We start from the raw sequence: 18,189 nt of genomic DNA, 5'->3' as shown, positions 1-18,189 counted from the left end.
TTCTGCCACTCCACCCCAAAGGGAGCACTCCTGGCACCTCTGGAGGCTGTTCCATTCTCATCCCAGAACTCCATCCCTCTTGGCAGCTGGTTTCTCCTTTGTTTTGGTTTCTTTTTCTTTTTCTTCACCATGGCACCTTCCAAATCCCAGTTTTCCTGGGGGGGATCTCTGCAGCTCTCCACAGGCTCCGTGGGGACATTGGTGGCCTTTTTGTGAGGAGCCCTAAAGCGAGGGGATGCTCCAGCACCACAGCCAAGCTCCACTGTGGAACAGGGGTCTGCTCTGGGCTCAGGACTCTTCTGCTGTGGGACACCTACAGGATGCTCCTCTGGCACATCTGTGAGAGGCACTGGGGCAGGTTTTGCTCTGCCAAACCCACGGTCCCTGGATTTGGGAGCTTGCCTGACTTGTGCAGTGGGAAGACCTGGAATACAGGAAGCCTGCTCAAACATCAAGGCCACTACTTGCTTGATAAAAGAAATAATAAATATATTCTCTGTGTGGCTGCAGCCCTCTCAAACAGGCCCTACAGGCAGATGTGCAGGATTTCCCAGCACTGGAACCACACCAGAGCCACCTCAGGAGGGCTGGGGTAGCTATTTACCCCAACACCTGTGTGATCTACCCCAAATCCATCCACCAGTGCTATTTAAACACAAGTCTGACACAGGCTCTTACCCCACCAAAAAGCACCACTTCTTGCAAGGACATGCCATTGCTTTTTAAAAATGCATTAAGGATCCATTTTGTCTCAGCAAGACAAGATCAGAGAGAGCCTTTTTATATCTCTAGCTGGCATCCTTCCAGAGTGGGAAAACAGAAGTTTAGTGGGAAGATGGGAAGAGAGATGGGGGCAAGAGAGCCAAGTTTCCCCAGCAGCCAGGGAGGAAGCAGGGGGAGGCAGAGCCTCTGTCCCAGGGTCACCTGCTGTGTCCCTGGGGATCCCTCAGGGGGTGAGGAGAGCAGCACTTGTTTGTCACTCAGCCCTGGCCCACAAATCCTCCTCCTCACCAAGTGTGAGCAGCACCAGCCCCTCTGGAGGCTGGGTCAGTGGAGCAGGAGAAAATCCCATCTTCCTTTGGCAATTGCACAGCTCAGTTGGGAAGGAGATCCTCCCTGGGAATATCCTCACGAGAATTAACAGTCCTTCTCAACACCAAAATAAAAGCCAGTGCTGATGGCAGAGAGATGAGAGCTCTGCAATCCTCCAGCACAGCTGTGAGCCAGTCCCAGTGATAAAGCACCCAGAGCACAGGGATTTGGGCTTTTAGTTTGGATGTGGGGGGAAAAGAGCCTTGGAGAGGGCAGGGATCCGAGGGGAAGGGAGAGCCAGCACCAGGAGCACTGAGAGCCACACAAAGACATTTTTGCTGGCCCAGGTGGCCCCACAGCCAGGAGCAGAAGGTCAAGAGTTCCCAGAGGAGGTTTCCATGAAGAAATGGAATTATTTTTTATGTTAAGGTTTCTGTCCTACCTGTGGGCTCCTGCAGGGCTTTCCCTTCCTGAGGTTCTGCATGTTGGACGTGGTTGTGCTCAGCCTCCTCCTTCTGTGTCTCACCATTCTCAGCAGGAGCAGATTTTTCTGGAAGCTCTTTGTTTTCTAGTGCTCCTTTTGCTTCAGCTGGAACATGAAAGACAGGAACAGAAAGCTTCAGGTCTCAGGAGCACAGGCAGCCTGCAGCTAAACCCCAGCCCTTGCAAAGGGGTTAATTTTGTGTTTAACAGGAATGAGGTTTATGAGACACGGTTGGTTCATCCCCTCACAAATCCCATTTCAGCAGCACTTTTGTATTTGGCACATGCCAAGGTGGGGGTAGAACACGAAGCAGGGGCTGTTTCAGGGCTTTTAAGCACAGAGTGAGGGTTTGTTTGGGTTTTTTCCCTCTTTGTAATCAACCCAATTCAGACTATCCCAGCTTCCCACTGGGAATTCAAATCCAGAATGAACTCCATGATCAGCCTGGAGTCCCTGGCTAATGCTGATCATCTTGTATTCATCCATACCTTACAATACATCCACACAGCCACCACAACATTCCTCACTCTGCATAATTACAGCCAGTTTTCATTTGTAAGGCATAATTACAAGGGAGAGCAGTTCTCTCTGTAATTAATTTTATTTCAATTTTAAATAGAAAGGGAAACGATGACAGGCAGTGGTACAACAACTGTTCAGGGGGAAGAAAAGGACAAGTTCTGTGAATGTGCCCCGTGTCAGCAGGCACTGAAAAGCTGCTGGGACTGCAGTTTGGAGCCTGGCCCTGGCTGGGGCAGAGCTCTGCCCTGGCTGCATTTCCCACCTGCTGCCTCCGGGGGCTGCTTGGTTTTCCCGGGAATTTCCTCCTCCCGGGGGCTCGGGGGAGGTTTCCTGTCCTTCATCTCCTCTGAGTGATCCACACAAACTTCTGGGGCTTTGGATTCCGCCTCCACCTTTGCTGCTGCTTCTGCAAAAGGAATGTAAAGAACAAAAATTCCTGGTTTTAAATATAGATCAGATTAAATTAGATAAAAGTCACTCCCTCGCCTAATTTTTCATTTTCTGCAAGGAACTGAAGGGTTTCCTCACTTTTCAAAACCTTCTACCTTCCTGCATTGTCTTGCACTTCCTCTTTCATTCATTCACCTGGGCCTCTCAGTCTCTACATTTTACTGAGGTTTTTTTTTTGTTGTTAGAACTTCTCTCTTGAAATGTATCCTCATCATTAAACTAAAGAGTATTAGAAGGTAAGACAAAATATCTCACTCCAACCCCGTCCACAACCAATCCACATATGCTGCCTCTCTGCCCAGGACTATTTGCTGCATTTTAGTAACATAAATATAAAATAAAGACAATTTTGGAGAGCAGTTTTCTCTCCAGAGGGATGGTGTCCCTGGAGAAATCCACAGAGCACAGCAAATCTGCACATGGAAAACCAAACACACCATTCCCAGCATTCAACACCTACAGTCATCCCAAGGAAAGGTCCCAAAATTATCAACTAAGCCTTTTAGTCTCTTCAGAAATTGTTTTCAACAACCTCTGTTTGTCAGCTCTGTGTCCTACACGATCTGGGAGATTTCATGGAGAGCTGAGGGTGGTGGTGACACAGAGACAAGCACCAGCAGGGATGAGCCAGCACCTCTCCATGGCTGTCCTCAGACCACTCAGCACTGCTAAGAACACCCAATGAAAATTTTAAAATCATTAAAAACCTCTAGGTTTATGTTCTGTGAGTGAAGAATCCCCGTGATGCATTTTCTGTGTCTCCTGAGAGCAGAGCTGAGCTCTCCTCAAGCTACTTCACCCAAAGCCAATCAACACTGGGCTCTGTGGCCTCAGGGGCCTTTTCCAACCTGGACTATCTGTGACTGGGATTCTGGGATTTGGGCACACTCACCTGCAGGACACTTGTCCTGCTGAAGGGCAGCCTCAGATGTCAGCAGCTCCCCAGGCACAGCAAGGCTGGGGGCAGCTGCAGGGCCAGGCTGAGCCTCCACGTTCCCACCGTCCACAGCAGGGACAGGCTTGGCTGGAGCTGCAGGAGCAAAGCCAGAATCCAGGCCATGGTGATGGTTGACTTCTGCTGCTGAAGAAAACTCAGAGCCCATAACGTGCTGAGCTTTGTTATCTGCTGCTGGAGCAAATCCCAAATCCAAGGTATGGTGAGGTTCCGCATCTGCTGCCGGGGCAAACCCCAAATCCATGGTCTGGTGGGACTCCACACCTGCTGCTGGAGCAAATCCCAAATCCATGTTCTGGTGAGATTCCACATCTGCTGCTGGAGCAAATCCCAAATCCATGTTCTGGTGAGATTCCACACCTGCTGCTGGAGCAAACCCCAAATCCATGTTCTGCTGGGACTCCACACCTGCTGCTGGGGAAAATCCAAAATCCATGGCTTGGTGGGCCTCCATACCTGCTGCTGGGCCAAATCCCAGATCCATGGCTTGGTGGGACTCCACACCTGCTGCTGGAGAAAACCCCAACTCCACCCCATGGCGGGATCCAGCATCTGCTGCCGGGGCGAAGCCGAGCTCTGTCCCTGGGGTGGATGTGTCATTGACACCTTTGGCAGGGTTGGCTTCAGGTGCAGGAGAAAAGCCTCCATCCTGGAAAGGGCTGGCTGCTGCAGGACTCTGGGGAGGTTTGGTGTCTCCAGCTTTCTCTGCGGGAAGGGACGCGGCGTCGGCGGCGGGAACGGAGGCTGCACCTGCCAGGAGCACAGGCACCACAGGTCAGGGAAAAGCCCATGGGAACTCCTGACCTGCTGCTCTGTGGTTTTGGAACACCCAGGGCTCGCTCCCTGTGTCTCCTCCTGGCTTTCAGCACCACCTCCTCCCCCTGCCAGCAGCTCACCCGGTTGTTCCAGTCCTTATCCTCTCCTGGATGCATGCAGAGCTTCTCCTGCTGCAGCCCCCCCGTGCCCTGTGTGCACCCCTGGCTGCAGTGGGGCTCCCATCTGCTCCCAGCCCGCAGCAGCTGGCATGGATTGCTTCTGTGCCAAAGCTGCCTGATGCCACCCAGCTGGCTGGGGGCCAGAGCTGCTGGATCCTCAGCCAGGAGCACATTCCAGCAGAGCCCAGCCAGGAACCACAGCCAGCAGAGCCCCAGCATGGCTGGAGCTGCAAGGCACCTTCAAGATGTCCCAGTTCCAGTCCCATCCCTTCTCCTGGCAGGGACACCTCCCACCATGCCAGGTTGTTCCATCCTGGCCTGGGACACTTCCAGGGATGGGGCAGCCACAGCTTCCCTAGGAAAGCTGGTTTTCCCTGTACTGCAGGACACAGAAAATGTGGAATCAGCTGTGTGAGCCCAGCGGGTCTCCCAAGAGCAGGAAAAGTCCTGACACACTCCAGAGCCACACACTTCATTCTAAACATGGTTTGTGCTGGTGGTGGGGTTTGGTTGGTGCTCGAGCAGCAGCTCTGGCACTCCTGACACAAAATCCTCCCACGAATCCCAGATTCCCTCTATTCCTTCAAACTGGCCTTGTTCATTTTTCACACGGTATCTCCTAACACTGAGCTGGTAGCTCCAAACCAACATTTGTCACTTCACAGCAAAATCAAACCTCTGCATTTAAGCTCCTATTTGCCTAAAATCCCCTTCAAGGAGGTTTTTCAGTCAGCTTTTGTTTAATGTTTCAGCTGTCCAGAGGCAAGCTTTTCCAAATGATCAGTGCCAGAAGCACTGGATCTCTCTTCTGCAGCTCCTCATCTTGACAGCCCCAAGCTCTGCTCACCCTCTGTGTCCTGCAGCTCAGTGCCCTGAACATCTCTCTATTGCTGATGACCAAAAAACAACATTTCTACTTATTTTTGGAGTCACATCTAAAAATATCCTCCCCAACCAGTGGAAAATGTATGAAATCTAAATTAGATACTTAAACTGAACTTGGAAAGAAATAGAAAAATTGAAAAAGTCCCTTTTAAAATGGTACTTAAGGATCCATTTAGATAAAACTAATATTTTAGTGAACCAAACCAAAAGGATCCATCATGCACCAGCCTCATTTGGGTTTGACTTTGTTGTGGGTTTTTTCAGTGATATCATGATCTTCTCCAAAAGACTGTGATTTTACACATGAATAAGACTGTAAATAGACAGATATTAAAAGCAGTATGGATGTTCCCTGGAGAATTATGGAAATGAGTGGGATGAAGTATTAGGAAACTGGACAACAACTGGCACGAGTCTGTGTATAAATACATTAAAAATGGGGCTTTTTTTAAAGAGAATGTTTTAAAAGGACAGGTTAAAGGTCCTTGTGAATAGATCTGGCACCTGGGGCCGTGGGTCAGTGGTGGCCTTGGCAGTGCTGGGGAAGGGTTGGACCTGGTGACCTCAGAGGGCTTTTCCCCCTAAACCATTCCCTCACTCTGCTGTAACCTCAGCCTTAGGATTTTCCTGGAGCTAAAATCTGGAGACAGCAAAGAGCCATGGAATCAGCTCCTGGACTGATACACAACTGAGAAGGTTTGCTGCTTCTCCCACACCTGCAGGCACAGCAGATCTGCTCCCACCTGGCTGCGTTTCCCCCAGGTGAGGCAATTCCACGTTCTCCCACCCCAGGCTGCAGGAACTCACCTGGAGCTGCAGCCTTTGGTCCCTTGGTGGCTGCAGCCTCTCCTGGCAGTGCTGGGGCTGCAGCAGGAACGTTCCCAGGGGCTGCTGCTGCCGTGGGGCTCTCGGGCAGGCTCGTCCTTATGGCTTCTGTGGCTGCGGGGGGCACTGGGAACACAAGCAGCTGGAATCAGCTCCTGGAAAGGCCTCGGGTCATGGAGCTGCTGGGATGGGGGGGACACCCCCAGGTGCTCCTTCAGCCACCCCGGGGAGGGAATCTCCCTGAGCTCAGAGAGGATTGGCTTTGATTGCTCACTCTCAGGAAAATAATTTGTGCGGCACCCAGGAAAACTCTTGAATCCCAGGAGAAGTGGCAAAGCTGGGGAGGGTTGTGCTCCAAACCTTCCCAATCCCACCTCCAGCTCCAGAAACCCTTCCTACCCCTGAGCAGGGTGAAACTGTTCTCAGCTTCTTCACAGAAATAAAGATCCCGTTATGGGTCAAGCTTTGCAATGCACACAAATTCCCAATGGGATAATGCTCCAGTGGAGCTTCAAAGACTTATCTGTGACCAGAATTTAAAGGTAATTTAAATTTGTAAAATCCCAGAATGGTTTGGGCTGGAGCCAGTGGAGCTTCAAAGATTTATATATGACTAGAATTTAAAGGTAATTGTAAAATCCCAGAAAGGTTTGGGTGGGAAGGGACCTTAAGGATCACCCAATGCCACCCCTGCCATGGCAGGGACACCTCCCCTGCCCCAGGCTGCTCCAAGCCTTGTCCAGCCTGGCCTTGGGCACTGCCAGGGATCCAGGGGCAGCCACAGCTGCTCTGGGAATTCTATTCCAGGGCCTCACCACCCTCCCAGGGAACAATTCCTTCCCAATATCCCATCCAACTCCACTCTCTTTCAGTTTAAAGCCATTCCCACTCCTCAAAGATGCATTTCCATTCTAAACTGATGTGAGCAGCAGAAGCAGTGCTGTCCCTGGCCAGCTCCCACGTGGCTCTGTCACAGCCTGGTGTCCCTTGAGGAGGCAGACAAGGACAGGAGCTGGTTCTGCTGCTCTGCCAACACTTCCTGCAGATCAGCTCAGAACTGGTTTTTTACCTGGTGGCTCAACAAAGAAAGAGGTATCTGGTCCCTTCATGTCCTGCTGAGCTCCCATCCAGTATTCTTCAGGGACTGTGGAAACAAACACACTGAGTCCAGCCCTGACCCCACAGGGCTTTGACTTTCCCAGGGGAAGGTTTGAGCCTGCTGGGTTTGGGGTTCATCCTCAGAGAATTTCAATTCCCTCTACGAGAGGCAGCAGAACCTCTGTTCTTCCAGGATTATTGGGAGTGAGAGCTCTCATCAGACAAGAGCTACACCCAGCACTGAAGAGGAGCTTCTTTCCTCAGTTCTTCTGGGCAAGTGGCTCTGGGTAGCCCTGCCTAAGTAGGGAGATTGGGGAAGTTCCAGCCTCAACCATCCTTTGACCTTCTAAGGTAGAATCCCTGCATGGCTTGGGCTGGAAGGGACCTTAAAGCTCATCTCATGGGCAGGAACAACTTCCACTATCCCAGGCTGCTCCAAGCCCCATCCAACCTGGCCTTGGGCACTGCCAGGGATCCAGGGGCACCCACAGCTTCTCTGGCTGTGCCAGGGCCTCACACCAGAACGTTCCCCTGAACCAACAGCTGTCCATGCCAAGAGGAAACTTCCCAATCTTGACTCATTTTATGTATCAACTCCCCACCAAGATTCTTTAGGACTCGTAAATTGGGATTTCCCAGCTGCAAACCCCCCAAGCCCAGCCAGTCAGAGAAAACATTTGCTTCTCACCTGCTTTTCCTGTCAGGAATTCTGTGCCTGACTCAAGGCCGATGAAGGCTGACGGGTCCAGAGCCTCTGCAGGGGAATACAGGGACCCCAGGAAAGGTTGTTCAGGTGCCATCATGGATCCATGTGGAGCTAAGGAAGTAACAAAACTTTTGTTCATCACCAGCCCTAATGACTCTTCTCCTAAATTTCAAGTTCTACCACACTTGGACTGTTCTGCTCAGCAGCAGTTCACATAAATCTGCACCAAATGTTAGTTCTGCTTCACAAACCATAAATTCTGTATTTAACAGAACTTTCTGACAAGGTGTAAGAGAGTAAACACAGGCAAATTATTTCCTTTGGCTTTCTGCTTCTGCTCCCATGACTTCCAGCTGGTAATCCCTTAATAATCCAATATTGATATAATAATCCAAGAGCTGAAATCCTGAAGAGCACTTTGCAGCAACAGCTCCTGAGTATCTGGGTTTTAGCCATTGAAACAAGAGCAGGGAAAAACAAGCTTGTGAATCTACCACTGTGGAAACCTCCCTCGTGGATCCCCTGATGGGCAGACCCCTAAAAAGTTCTGTGCCAGGTTTGAGAGATGGATGGGACTTTTGGTATTTTCGGTCTTCGGGTTGTTGTTTATTTTTCTCTTATCAGAAGCTCAGCACACCATCTACATCTCAGACTTAGTGTACAAAGAGAAGGCACCAAAAGTCACAAGACACAGAGGTTCAAGGTCTTTTAAAACTGTTTTGTCCACTTAACTCTTAGAATGTATTTTATCTCTACCTTTCTACTAAGAAAGGTAGAAATGGGCTCCAGCACCAACCTTCATTTTCAGTACATGAACATGAACCTTCAACCAACCCCCCTGGGCTCCAACATCAACCTGAATTTTCAGTACAAGAAGGACAAGAGAGCAAAGAGCCCAGCTGGCAGCTGGGAGGGCTGTCCAGGGGAGCTCACCGAGGATGTCCCTGGCAGCATCGGCATGGCCTGGGAACAGCGGCGCGTTCTTCATGTCCGTGGGGAAGGACAGCTCCGGCAGGTTGTCCCCTCTGTGCAGGCTGAAGGGGTCTGGCAGAGACACAAGCAGGCAGGGTCACCACTCAGGGTGACAGGGTCACCACTCAGGGGACAGGGACCACCATTGGAACAAGAGGATTGAGATGCAGCAGGTCCCAACTGTGCACTTCCAAGGAAAAGCTGCTTTTGGGATTGTTCTCCAGGAGCAACCCCCTTCCCAAGCAGAATTCGCAGCCTGGGATAGCACCCAGCTGCTCAGGCTGATTTTTGGGACAAGTGGATGATGACTGTTCCTGGAGAAACTGTGCCTTCCTCTCCAGAAGGAACCATCTGCCTCTGCCCTGATGGGACACAGCCCATGAATCTGAATCAGGAACAAGGGCTGGGCTCAGCTCAGCTCAGCCCAGAGCAGGGAAAGGTGTGGGATCTCAGCTCTCCAAGCCAGGAACTGCATCCCAGTGTGACCCGGGGTGATGGACTGGTATTTTAAGCAAGTTACTGGGAAATTGAAGCATCCCCCAGTGTCCCAGGCAGACTGTCCTGTCCCTGGAAGTGTCCAGGCCAGGCTGGGCAGGGCTTGGAGCAGCCTGGGATAGTGGAAGGGGTCCTTGCCACGGCAGGGGTGGCACTGGATGAGCTTTAAGATCCCTGTCACCCCTGCCCTCTGGCAGTGGGAGCCATTCCCTGTGTCCTGTCCCTCCATCCCTGTCCCCAGTCCCTCTCCAGCTCTCCTGGAGCCCCTTCAGGCCCTGGCAGGGCTCTGAGCTCTCCCTGGAGCCTTCTCCTCTCCAGGGGAACACCCTATTTCCAGACATTCGGATTTCCTCCAGTTAAACCCAGCTCAGGGGGATTTGTTTGAGGGCTGTGGCTCATTTTCATGCCAGAAGTGCTCCCTGCAGGGCTGAGAGCCCAGCCTGAGCTGTTCCCATGCCCACAGTTTGCTGGGATGTCAAGATCAGGTGAGCTGAGTGAATTCCTTTATAAACCTGTCAGATTATTTGACATGCCAAGACAACATCTTGCCTCGGAGCAACGTGCAGAATATTTTGATTTCGAGCTGTTTACAACAGTATTGCCAGGTCTGAACAACTGCCTTCTTTCCAATTAAAAAACCAACCCCAAAAAGCAAGGGAAAAAAAAAAAAGAGCATGACTGAAACCAATTTAAAACTAGAAGAGATCCTGCTGATGTTCCCTCTTTGCCCAGCAGTTGGATGATGTGGAAAAAATGGGCAGCTCAGATCTCTGGGCCAACCCACCTCAGCTCCAGAGGGAAAAGGGAGTGGGAGAGCTGAAATTTCTCCTCTTTCTCCCCAAGGAACAGGGAATTACAGGGATGCTGGTCAGGAGATCCTTTACACCACTGGCCAGAGAATCCTCTCCTTGGGAGGGAAATTGTCCTCCCATTTTCCAAAGAGTGGGCACACAAATATTGAATAAACCAAATGATTTCTCTGAGTCTGATCTCTGCTCCATTATGGGAGCTCTAAGCAGAATCTCATTTATATCCAATTGGAAGAGCAACACAGGGGACACTTTGATCCTGAAATTTATGTGGTGCCTGTACAGGTGTGCAAGACACTCCAAGGACACGAAACATAAAGAAATGTCATGCAACAAAAAAACTAAAATATTCATATTGTTCAGGCCAAAAGAACACTGGGTGATGGGCCAGGTATGTAAATTGTTCCTAATGAACAAATTTGACATCTGGCTCTTGAGCAGAATGACACCAATGTCCCATTCCTGCACCCACACAGCAACAGGAGGGAAAACCCAAGAAACCTGTGGCTATTCCAATTCTTCCATGCATCATTTCTTGTCCATGTAAAAATACATCAGTTCTTCACAGTCAGTAAGAAATCATGCCCCAAGCAGGCCTACAGTACTCAAAAATATATTAAAAAAAAGAAGCTCCATCCTGTATCTTTCCAGGTTGATTGTCTGGGATAATCTGGGCAGGACCCACATTTCTCGGGTGCTCCTGGAGCCAGCAAGCAATTTAATTTCAAAGAATGAGGGGAAAAAAGGAGAATATTGAGGGGAAGCTGCTGGGTGAAAGCGCATCTGTGTGCAGGGCTGGGTTGCACAAGGTGCAGCTCGTGTTCAGCAGTGCCAGCAGCTGCAGAGGTGTGGGACAGCCCCAGCTGCAGGGCAGGACGTGACACAGGGACAGGCACTGCCTGGGGACACTGCAGGTCAGGGGGACACATCTGGGGAGGGCTGCACTGAAACCCACAGTGCTCACAGCAGCTCAGCTGTGGGAGTGCCCCAAAACCTGCTCTGGGCACAGAAGCCCAGAATTATTAGGGTTGGAAAAGAGTTCCAAGACAATCAACTGCAACTTTTGACCAAATACCCCCAAAACACATCACAAAATGCTGTGTCTGCTTGGGCTTTGAACACTTCCAGGGATGGGGACTGCACTATTGCCCTGGGCAGCCCCTGCCAACACTTCACCTCTCTTTAGCGAAGGAATTTCCCCAGTTTCCACCCTGAGCTGCCCTGGCCCAGCCTGAGGCAGTTCCCGCTCCTCCTGTCCCTGTTCCCTGGAGCACAGCCCGACCCCCCGGCTGTCCCCTCCTGTCAGGAGCTGTGCAGAGCCACAAGGGCCCCCCTGAGCCCCCTTTTCTCCAGGCTCAGCCCCTTCCCAGCTCCCTCAGCCCCTCCTGGGGCTCCATTCCCTTCCCAGCTCCATTCCCTGGCTTCGCTCCAGCCCCCCCAGGGCTCTCCTGCTGGAGGGACCCAGAGCTGCCCCCAGGATCCCAGGAGGTCTCTCAGCAGGGCCAGCACAGGGGACAATCCCTGCCCACCTGGGCTCATGTCCAGCCGCTGTCACCAGCCCCTGTGCCAGCCTGGAGGTTCCATGGGGTGACAGTGCCCCGAGGGCAGGACATGGCCTTGGCCTGTGGATCCAGCCTGTCCTGATCCCCCTGGAGCTGCCCTGCCCTGCAGCCCAGCCACATCCCACCCACCATGCCGGCCAGGACCACGGAGGGGTCACCCCATGCCCCATCCCCAGGGGGGATCCCCTGAGCAGGGCTGGGCCCAAAACCAAAAATCAACCTCCAGGGAGTCTGGGGGCTGCCAAAGGCCAGGAGGGGAGCAGGAGCCCCTCAGGGATGGAGCCTGCACTCCATGATTGAGGGGAGCAGGAGCCCCTCAGGGATGGAGCCTGCACTCCATGATTGAGGGGAGCAGGAGCCCCTCAGGGATGGAGCCTGCACTCCATGATTGAGGGGAGCAGGAGCCCCTCAGGGATGGAGCCTGCACTCCATGATTGAGGGGAGCAGGAGCCCCTCAGGGATGGAGCCTGCACTCCATGATTGAGGGGAGCAGGAGCCCCTCAGGGATGGAGCCTGCACTCCATGATTGAGGGGAGCAGGAGCCCCTCAGGGATGGAGCCTGCACTCCATGATTGAGGGGAGCAGGAGCCCCTCAGGGATGGAGCCTGCACTCCATGATTGAGGGGAGCAGGAGCCCCTCAGGGATGGAGCCTGCACTCCATGATTGAGGGGAGCAGGAGCCCCTCAGGGATGGAGCCTGCACTCCATGATTGAGGGGAGCAGGAGCCCCTCAGGGATGGAGCCTCAGGGATGGGGACTGCACTGTGCCCTGGGCAGCCCCTGCCAACACTTCACCTCTCTTTAGTGAAGGAATTTCCCCAATTTCCACCCTGAGCCTGCCATGGCCCAGCCTGAGGCTGTTCCCTCTCCTCCTGTCCCTGTTCCTGGAGCACAGCCCGACCCCCTGGCTGTCCCCTCCTGGCAGGAGCTGTGCAGAGCCACAAGGTCCCCCCTGAGCCCCCTTTTCTCCAGGCTCAGCCCCTTCCCAGCTCCCTCAGCCCCTCCTGGGGCTCCATTCCCTTCCCAGCTCCATTCCCTGGCTTCGCTCCAGCCCCCCCAGGGCTCTCCTGCTGGAGGGACCCAGAGCTGCCCCCAGGATCCCAGGGGGTCCCTCAGCAGGGCCAGCACAGGGGACAATCCCTGCCCACCTGGGCTCATGTCCAGCCGCTGTCACCAGCCCCTGTGCCAGCCTGGAGGTTCCATGGGGTGACAGTGCCCCGAGGGCAGGACATGGCCTTGGCCTGTGGATCCAGCCTGTCCTGATCCCCCTGGAGCTGCCCTGCCCTGCAGCCCAGCCACATCCCACCCACCATGCCGGCCAGGACCACGGAGGGGTCACCCCATGCCCCATCCCCAGGGGGGATCCCCTGAGCAGGGCTGGGCCCAAAACCAAAAATCAACCTCCAGGGAGTCTGGGGGCTGCCAAAGGCCAGGAGGGGAGCAGGAGCCCCTCAGGGATGGGGCCTGCACTCCATGATTGAGGGGAGCAGGAGCCCCTCAGGGATGGAGCCTGCACTCCATGATTGAGGGGAGCAGGAGCCCCTCAGGGATGGGGCCTGCACTCCATGATTGAGGGGAGCAGGAGCCCCTCAGGGATGGAGCCTGCACTCCATGATTGAGGGGAGCAGGAGCCCCTCAGGGATGCCATGAGGGGCGCAGAAGCCCCTCAGGGATGGAGCCTGCACTCCATGATTGAGGGGCGCAGAAGCCCCTCAGGGATGGAGCCTGCACTCCATGAGATCCCCCAGCTGCTAAACCAGGGTGCTCCAGCTCCTGAGCCATCCTACCAGCCATGTCCATGGGTTTGAAGCACAGGTCCCTCTCCTCTGCTGACCAGGAGTCGTTGCGATCCAGGAACTCTTTGTAGGACATCTTCTCATCCATGATTTCTCCTGGGAATACTGACATGGGAGAAGAAAATGACCCAGTCAAAAGCCAAACACTGAAATATTTAAAATGGATCGTTGCACCATGTGACATTTGGGTGTGACATCCCCAGGTAACAGGGACTGGCAGCCAAACCAGAGACCAAAATATTCATTTTTGACTGGTTTGATCCAGCTCTTCAAACACAAGACACAGAATAATGGGGATTTCTGAGTCCTGAGGCACATGTAAGATCAAGAACAGACTCACATGGAAGTGCTGTCCTGGTCCAAAGCCTCCGGTTGTACAAAAGGAACAAAACCCTAAGTCCTGAGGCTTTAAACAGGACAAACTCAGTGGAAAGGCTCAAAATTAATACCCAGACTAATGACTTTTAGCTTTATTTCCGTTTTAAGGAGGCCTGAATTTGTCAACTCTTCTGAGGACAACATTACAGTTTTAAACTGGTTCCAGTTTCTTTTGGAAAGAAACACAAATATTTACACTGACTCCTTCTCTCATCCCCCATACAACATTCTCTGCTCTGTGCCAATATATCTCTTTATGTTTTTAATATTTTTACCTTCACTTAGGCTGACAATACCTGCAAGCCTGGAGCTCAGGAGGAAATTCATCACAAAATAGCCCTGGATATAACCCTTAATTCAGTGCAAAACTGCAGTTACTAAAAACAACCTAATGTTAAGGCACAGAAGGACCAGAAGGGAAGAATTCACTAAAAACACAACCCTGGTCTGTAAAACCAACAACCTGGAGGTGTCAGGTGGGCTGAGAGCTCACAGCAAGGTGGGCAGAGATTCAGCTCTGATAAGAATAATGATGATGATGATGGTGGTGATGATAATAATAATAATAAAGTTATTGAAAGAGAATAAGATGAAAAATGGCTTTTGTGGGGTTTGGAGTTTGTTTTACATCATAAAACAAGGAAAGGTCACTGGTACAAATCATGAGGTGGGTTCAACAATTTGCTCAGTTTGGGTTTAGAGGAGAAGGAGGGGAATCCTTGGAGTTTGAAACATGTCTAAATCTCTGATTTGGGTAAATATTAAATATTACTTCTAATTAACAATAAAATTAAGAATATAAATATTTAATGATTATTTAAACAATAAATAATAATAATTCAAACAATAATTAAAATTATAATACATTCTATAATAGTATATTAGATAATTTATGTTATGTATGTTATAAATAACTATATGTTATAAATAAATATAGCATCTATTATATAGCATATACATTATATATATTTAATATATTATATATACATTATATGAACTTTATAATATATTTTATATGTTTTCATGCACATTATACTACATATTATAATAATTTATCATGCATAGTTTATATAGTTTCATGTGGTTTATATTATACATTACATTATATTATATAATATTTATAAAATCATAAGTATATGTAAATTATGTATTATACATTACTCTCTATATATTTTTATTTATATATACACATAGACACACACACACACACATATACATATATATAAATATAAATGCATATGTGTAATGACTAATATAATTAATGTAAATATTACTTCCAGTCAGGCTCTGGAGCTCCAAGTGCTGCCGTGTCCCCAGGGTGTGGCCCTGTGAGCTCAGGGCTGTGTGACATTCACTCCATGTGTGACACTGTGACACTGTGTGTGACACTGTGTGTGACGCTGTGTGTAGCACTGTGTGTGACACTGTGTGAGTGACTATGCGTGTGACACTGCGTGTGTGACACTCCCTATGTGTGACACTGTATGTGACACTTGCTGTGTGTGTAACACTGTGTGTGTGACACTCCCCATGTGTGACACTGTGCGTGACACTGTGTGTGAGTCTGTGTGTGACACTGTGAGTGACTGTGTGTGTGACACTGCGCGTGACTCCATGTGTGACACTGTGACACTGTGTGTGACACTGTGTGTGACGCTGTGTGTAGCACTGTGTGTGACACTGTGTGAGTGACTATGCGTGTGACACTGCGTGTGTGACACTCCCTATGTGTGACACTGTATGTGACACTTGCTGTGTGTGTAACACTGTGTGTGTGACACTCCCCATGTGTGACACTGTGCGTGACACTGTGTGTGAGTCTGTGTGTGACACTGTGAGTGACTGTGTGTGTGACACTGCATGTGTGACACTCCCTATGTGTGACACTGTGTGTGACACTTGCTGTGTGTGTAACACTGTGTGTGTGACACTCCCCATGTGTGACACTGTGTGTGACACTGTGTGTGTGTGACACTCCCCGTGTGTGACACTCCCCGTGTGTGACACTCCCCGTGTGTGACACTGTGCGTGTGTGACACTCCCCGTGTGTGACACTGTGTGTGACACTGTGCATGTGTGACACTCCCCGTGTGTGACACTCCCTGTGTGTGACACTCCCCGTGTGTCCCCTTTGTGTCCCCATTCCCAGCTGATCCCAGGCCAGGCAGGAGCTTCTCGGGGTTGTGTCCCTCTGAGGGTCACACGGAGGAAGGGCCACGTGCTCAGGGACACCGCGGTGCTGGCACTGTGTCCCCAGTGCCACCCTGGGCGGCAGCAGGACACCAGCTCTGCCTGCCCCTGTCCCAACATTCCCACCTGGGTGTCCCAGAGCAGCACCCACCCAGGGGCAGAACAGATCCTGGAGAGATGCTGCTCCAAGGAAACACAAATAAAATGGATTTTTTACACTTACACACGCAGGGAAACACAAATAAAACGGATTTTTTACATTTACACATGGTGGGAAAGCCAGACTGGGAGTGAAAGGGGAATTTCAGGGATCACAACATTCCCACCCACCCCTTGTCTCCAGAACAGGACCCAGAGCAGCCCTGCCCTGATCCATCCATCCATCGATCCACCCATCCATCCCTGCCGCCCTGCCCTGATCCATCCACCCCATCAATCCCTGCAGCCCTGCCCTGAGCCATCCATCCCTGCAGCCCTGCCCTGAGCCATCCATCCCTGCAGCCCTGCCCTGAGCCATCCATCCCTGCAGCCCTGCCCTGAGCCATCCATCCCTGCAGCCCTGCCCTGAGCCATCCATCCCTGCAGCCCTGCCCTGAGCCATCCATCCCTGCAGCCCTGCCCTGAGCCATCCATCCCTGCAGCCCTGCCCTGAGCCATCCATCCCTGCAGCCCTGCCCTGAGCCATCCATCCCTGCAGCCCTGCCCTGAGCCATCCATCCCTGCAGCCCTGCCCTGAGCCATCCATCCCTGCAGCCCTGCCCTGAGCCATCCATCCCTGCAGCCCTGCCCTGAGCCATCCATCCCTGCAGCCCTGCCCTGAGCCATCCATCCCTGCAGCCCTGCCCTGAGCCATCCATCCCTGCAGCCCTGCCCTGAGCCATCCATCCCTGCAGCCCTGCCCTGATCCATCCATCCCTGGGCTTCCCTGGAGCTGCTGCCCCTCCTGTGCAGCCCCCAGCAGCAGGGCTTGGCACGGGCACGCTGCTTTAGTGCCCGAGCTCGGAGCTTTGACTCTGCTCAGCGACTCCATCTGCCATGGCTGACCTCAGCAGGGGCACTCAGCAGCTCCCAGGCAGGGTGACACCACCTCAAAGGACAGGGGACACAACAACCTCTGTGTGTCCCGTGGAAAATCCAGCCTAGGCAATGCTGTCTGAGCCTGGAGCAGCTGAAAGCCTGATCATTCCAGGAGAAATATTTAATTAATATTCTATTTGATAATATAAGGTAATTTTGGTACTATTTCATTTAGCTTTGCAAAGTGCTTTGGAGATAAAGTGCCACTGCAACGTGTCAAGAGGCATTATTATTATTTACCATTATTTGTGGTACAGAACAGCAAGGGATTTAATTAGATTCCATTGTAAATTCCTCTAGACAGGAGCCTGTCATTCGTGTGTCTATAAAACTATTTAAAGAAAAAAAAAAACCAGAAGACACTAAAAGTCCTTGACAGTGTGAGGAAGAGCCTGGGAGCAGTTAAAGCATTCAAAAACTTCCTCAAAGATGATATTATGGTATTATGACATTAACAGAGTGCTGGGTTGGACCCACACTGAGGCTGATGGAGAGCACCCACTGCTTGAACTCTGAATATTTTGTTGGCACTAAAAAGACACTGGCATATTGCCACAATGAAAGGTTTCCCAGGGAAGAACATAAAATTAGGGTCAGAAAGGTAAACCTGAAGAAACTCTTCCACTTTGGGGGGGGGTGGTTTAGTACCAGGTTGTGTTCATGCCTTTCAATACAGAGGGGAACCACACCCGGGGCTGGAGAAGGAGGGACAAAAGGAATTGGGATGGGAAATATTTCCATTTGCCATCAGACGAAACCAAGTTGAGCAAAACTCAGTCAGTGTTTGCAAGCCCTGAGCTGCAGCAAAGCCCCAGAGCTGGCTGCGAGCTGCATCAGGAGCAGCTGGGAGCTGCCTCTGCCAAATCCTTCCAAATCCAAACCCAAGACTGGAATATTCTGCACACAATATTTTCACAACAGATGCAAATTAAAAACCCAAACCAGGCAGTGCTTCCCAGAAGGAATCCCGGTGCAAGGGGGGGATGCAGGCAGCTCTGGAGCAGGGAGAGCAGAGCAG

General features: G+C 51.4%; 1 protein-coding gene across 5 annotated transcripts in view; it reads right to left on the bottom strand.

Moving 5' to 3' along the window:
* Positions 1-18,189, bottom strand: part of MAP4 (microtubule associated protein 4) — a 150,469-nt gene that overhangs the window by 51,202 nt on the left and 81,078 nt on the right. For all 5 annotated transcript variants that reach the window (XM_041408508.1, XM_041408510.1, XM_041408511.1 and 2 more), the window contains exons 5-12: positions 13,518-13,631; positions 8,826-8,936; positions 7,875-8,003; positions 7,158-7,232; positions 6,071-6,214; positions 3,381-4,193; positions 2,301-2,444; positions 1,475-1,621 (exon numbers count right to left, since the gene is read on the bottom strand). In XM_041408508.1, coding sequence (XP_041264442.1) covers positions 1,475-1,621; positions 2,301-2,444; positions 3,381-4,193; positions 6,071-6,214; positions 7,158-7,232; positions 7,875-8,003; positions 8,826-8,936; positions 13,518-13,631 — 1,677 coding nt within the window. The remainder of the gene's footprint in view (positions 1-1,474; positions 1,622-2,300; positions 2,445-3,380; positions 4,194-6,070; positions 6,215-7,157; positions 7,233-7,874; positions 8,004-8,825; positions 8,937-13,517; positions 13,632-18,189) is intronic.

This window comes from Onychostruthus taczanowskii, unplaced genomic scaffold (genome assembly GCF_017590055.1).
Source record: "Onychostruthus taczanowskii isolate IOZ18803 unplaced genomic scaffold, ASM1759005v1 scaffold3, whole genome shotgun sequence".
Taxonomy (NCBI): domain Eukaryota; kingdom Metazoa; phylum Chordata; class Aves; order Passeriformes; family Passeridae; genus Onychostruthus; species Onychostruthus taczanowskii.
The sequence above is the reverse complement of the archived record's forward strand: the minus strand, read 5'-3'. Positions and strand labels throughout refer to the sequence as shown.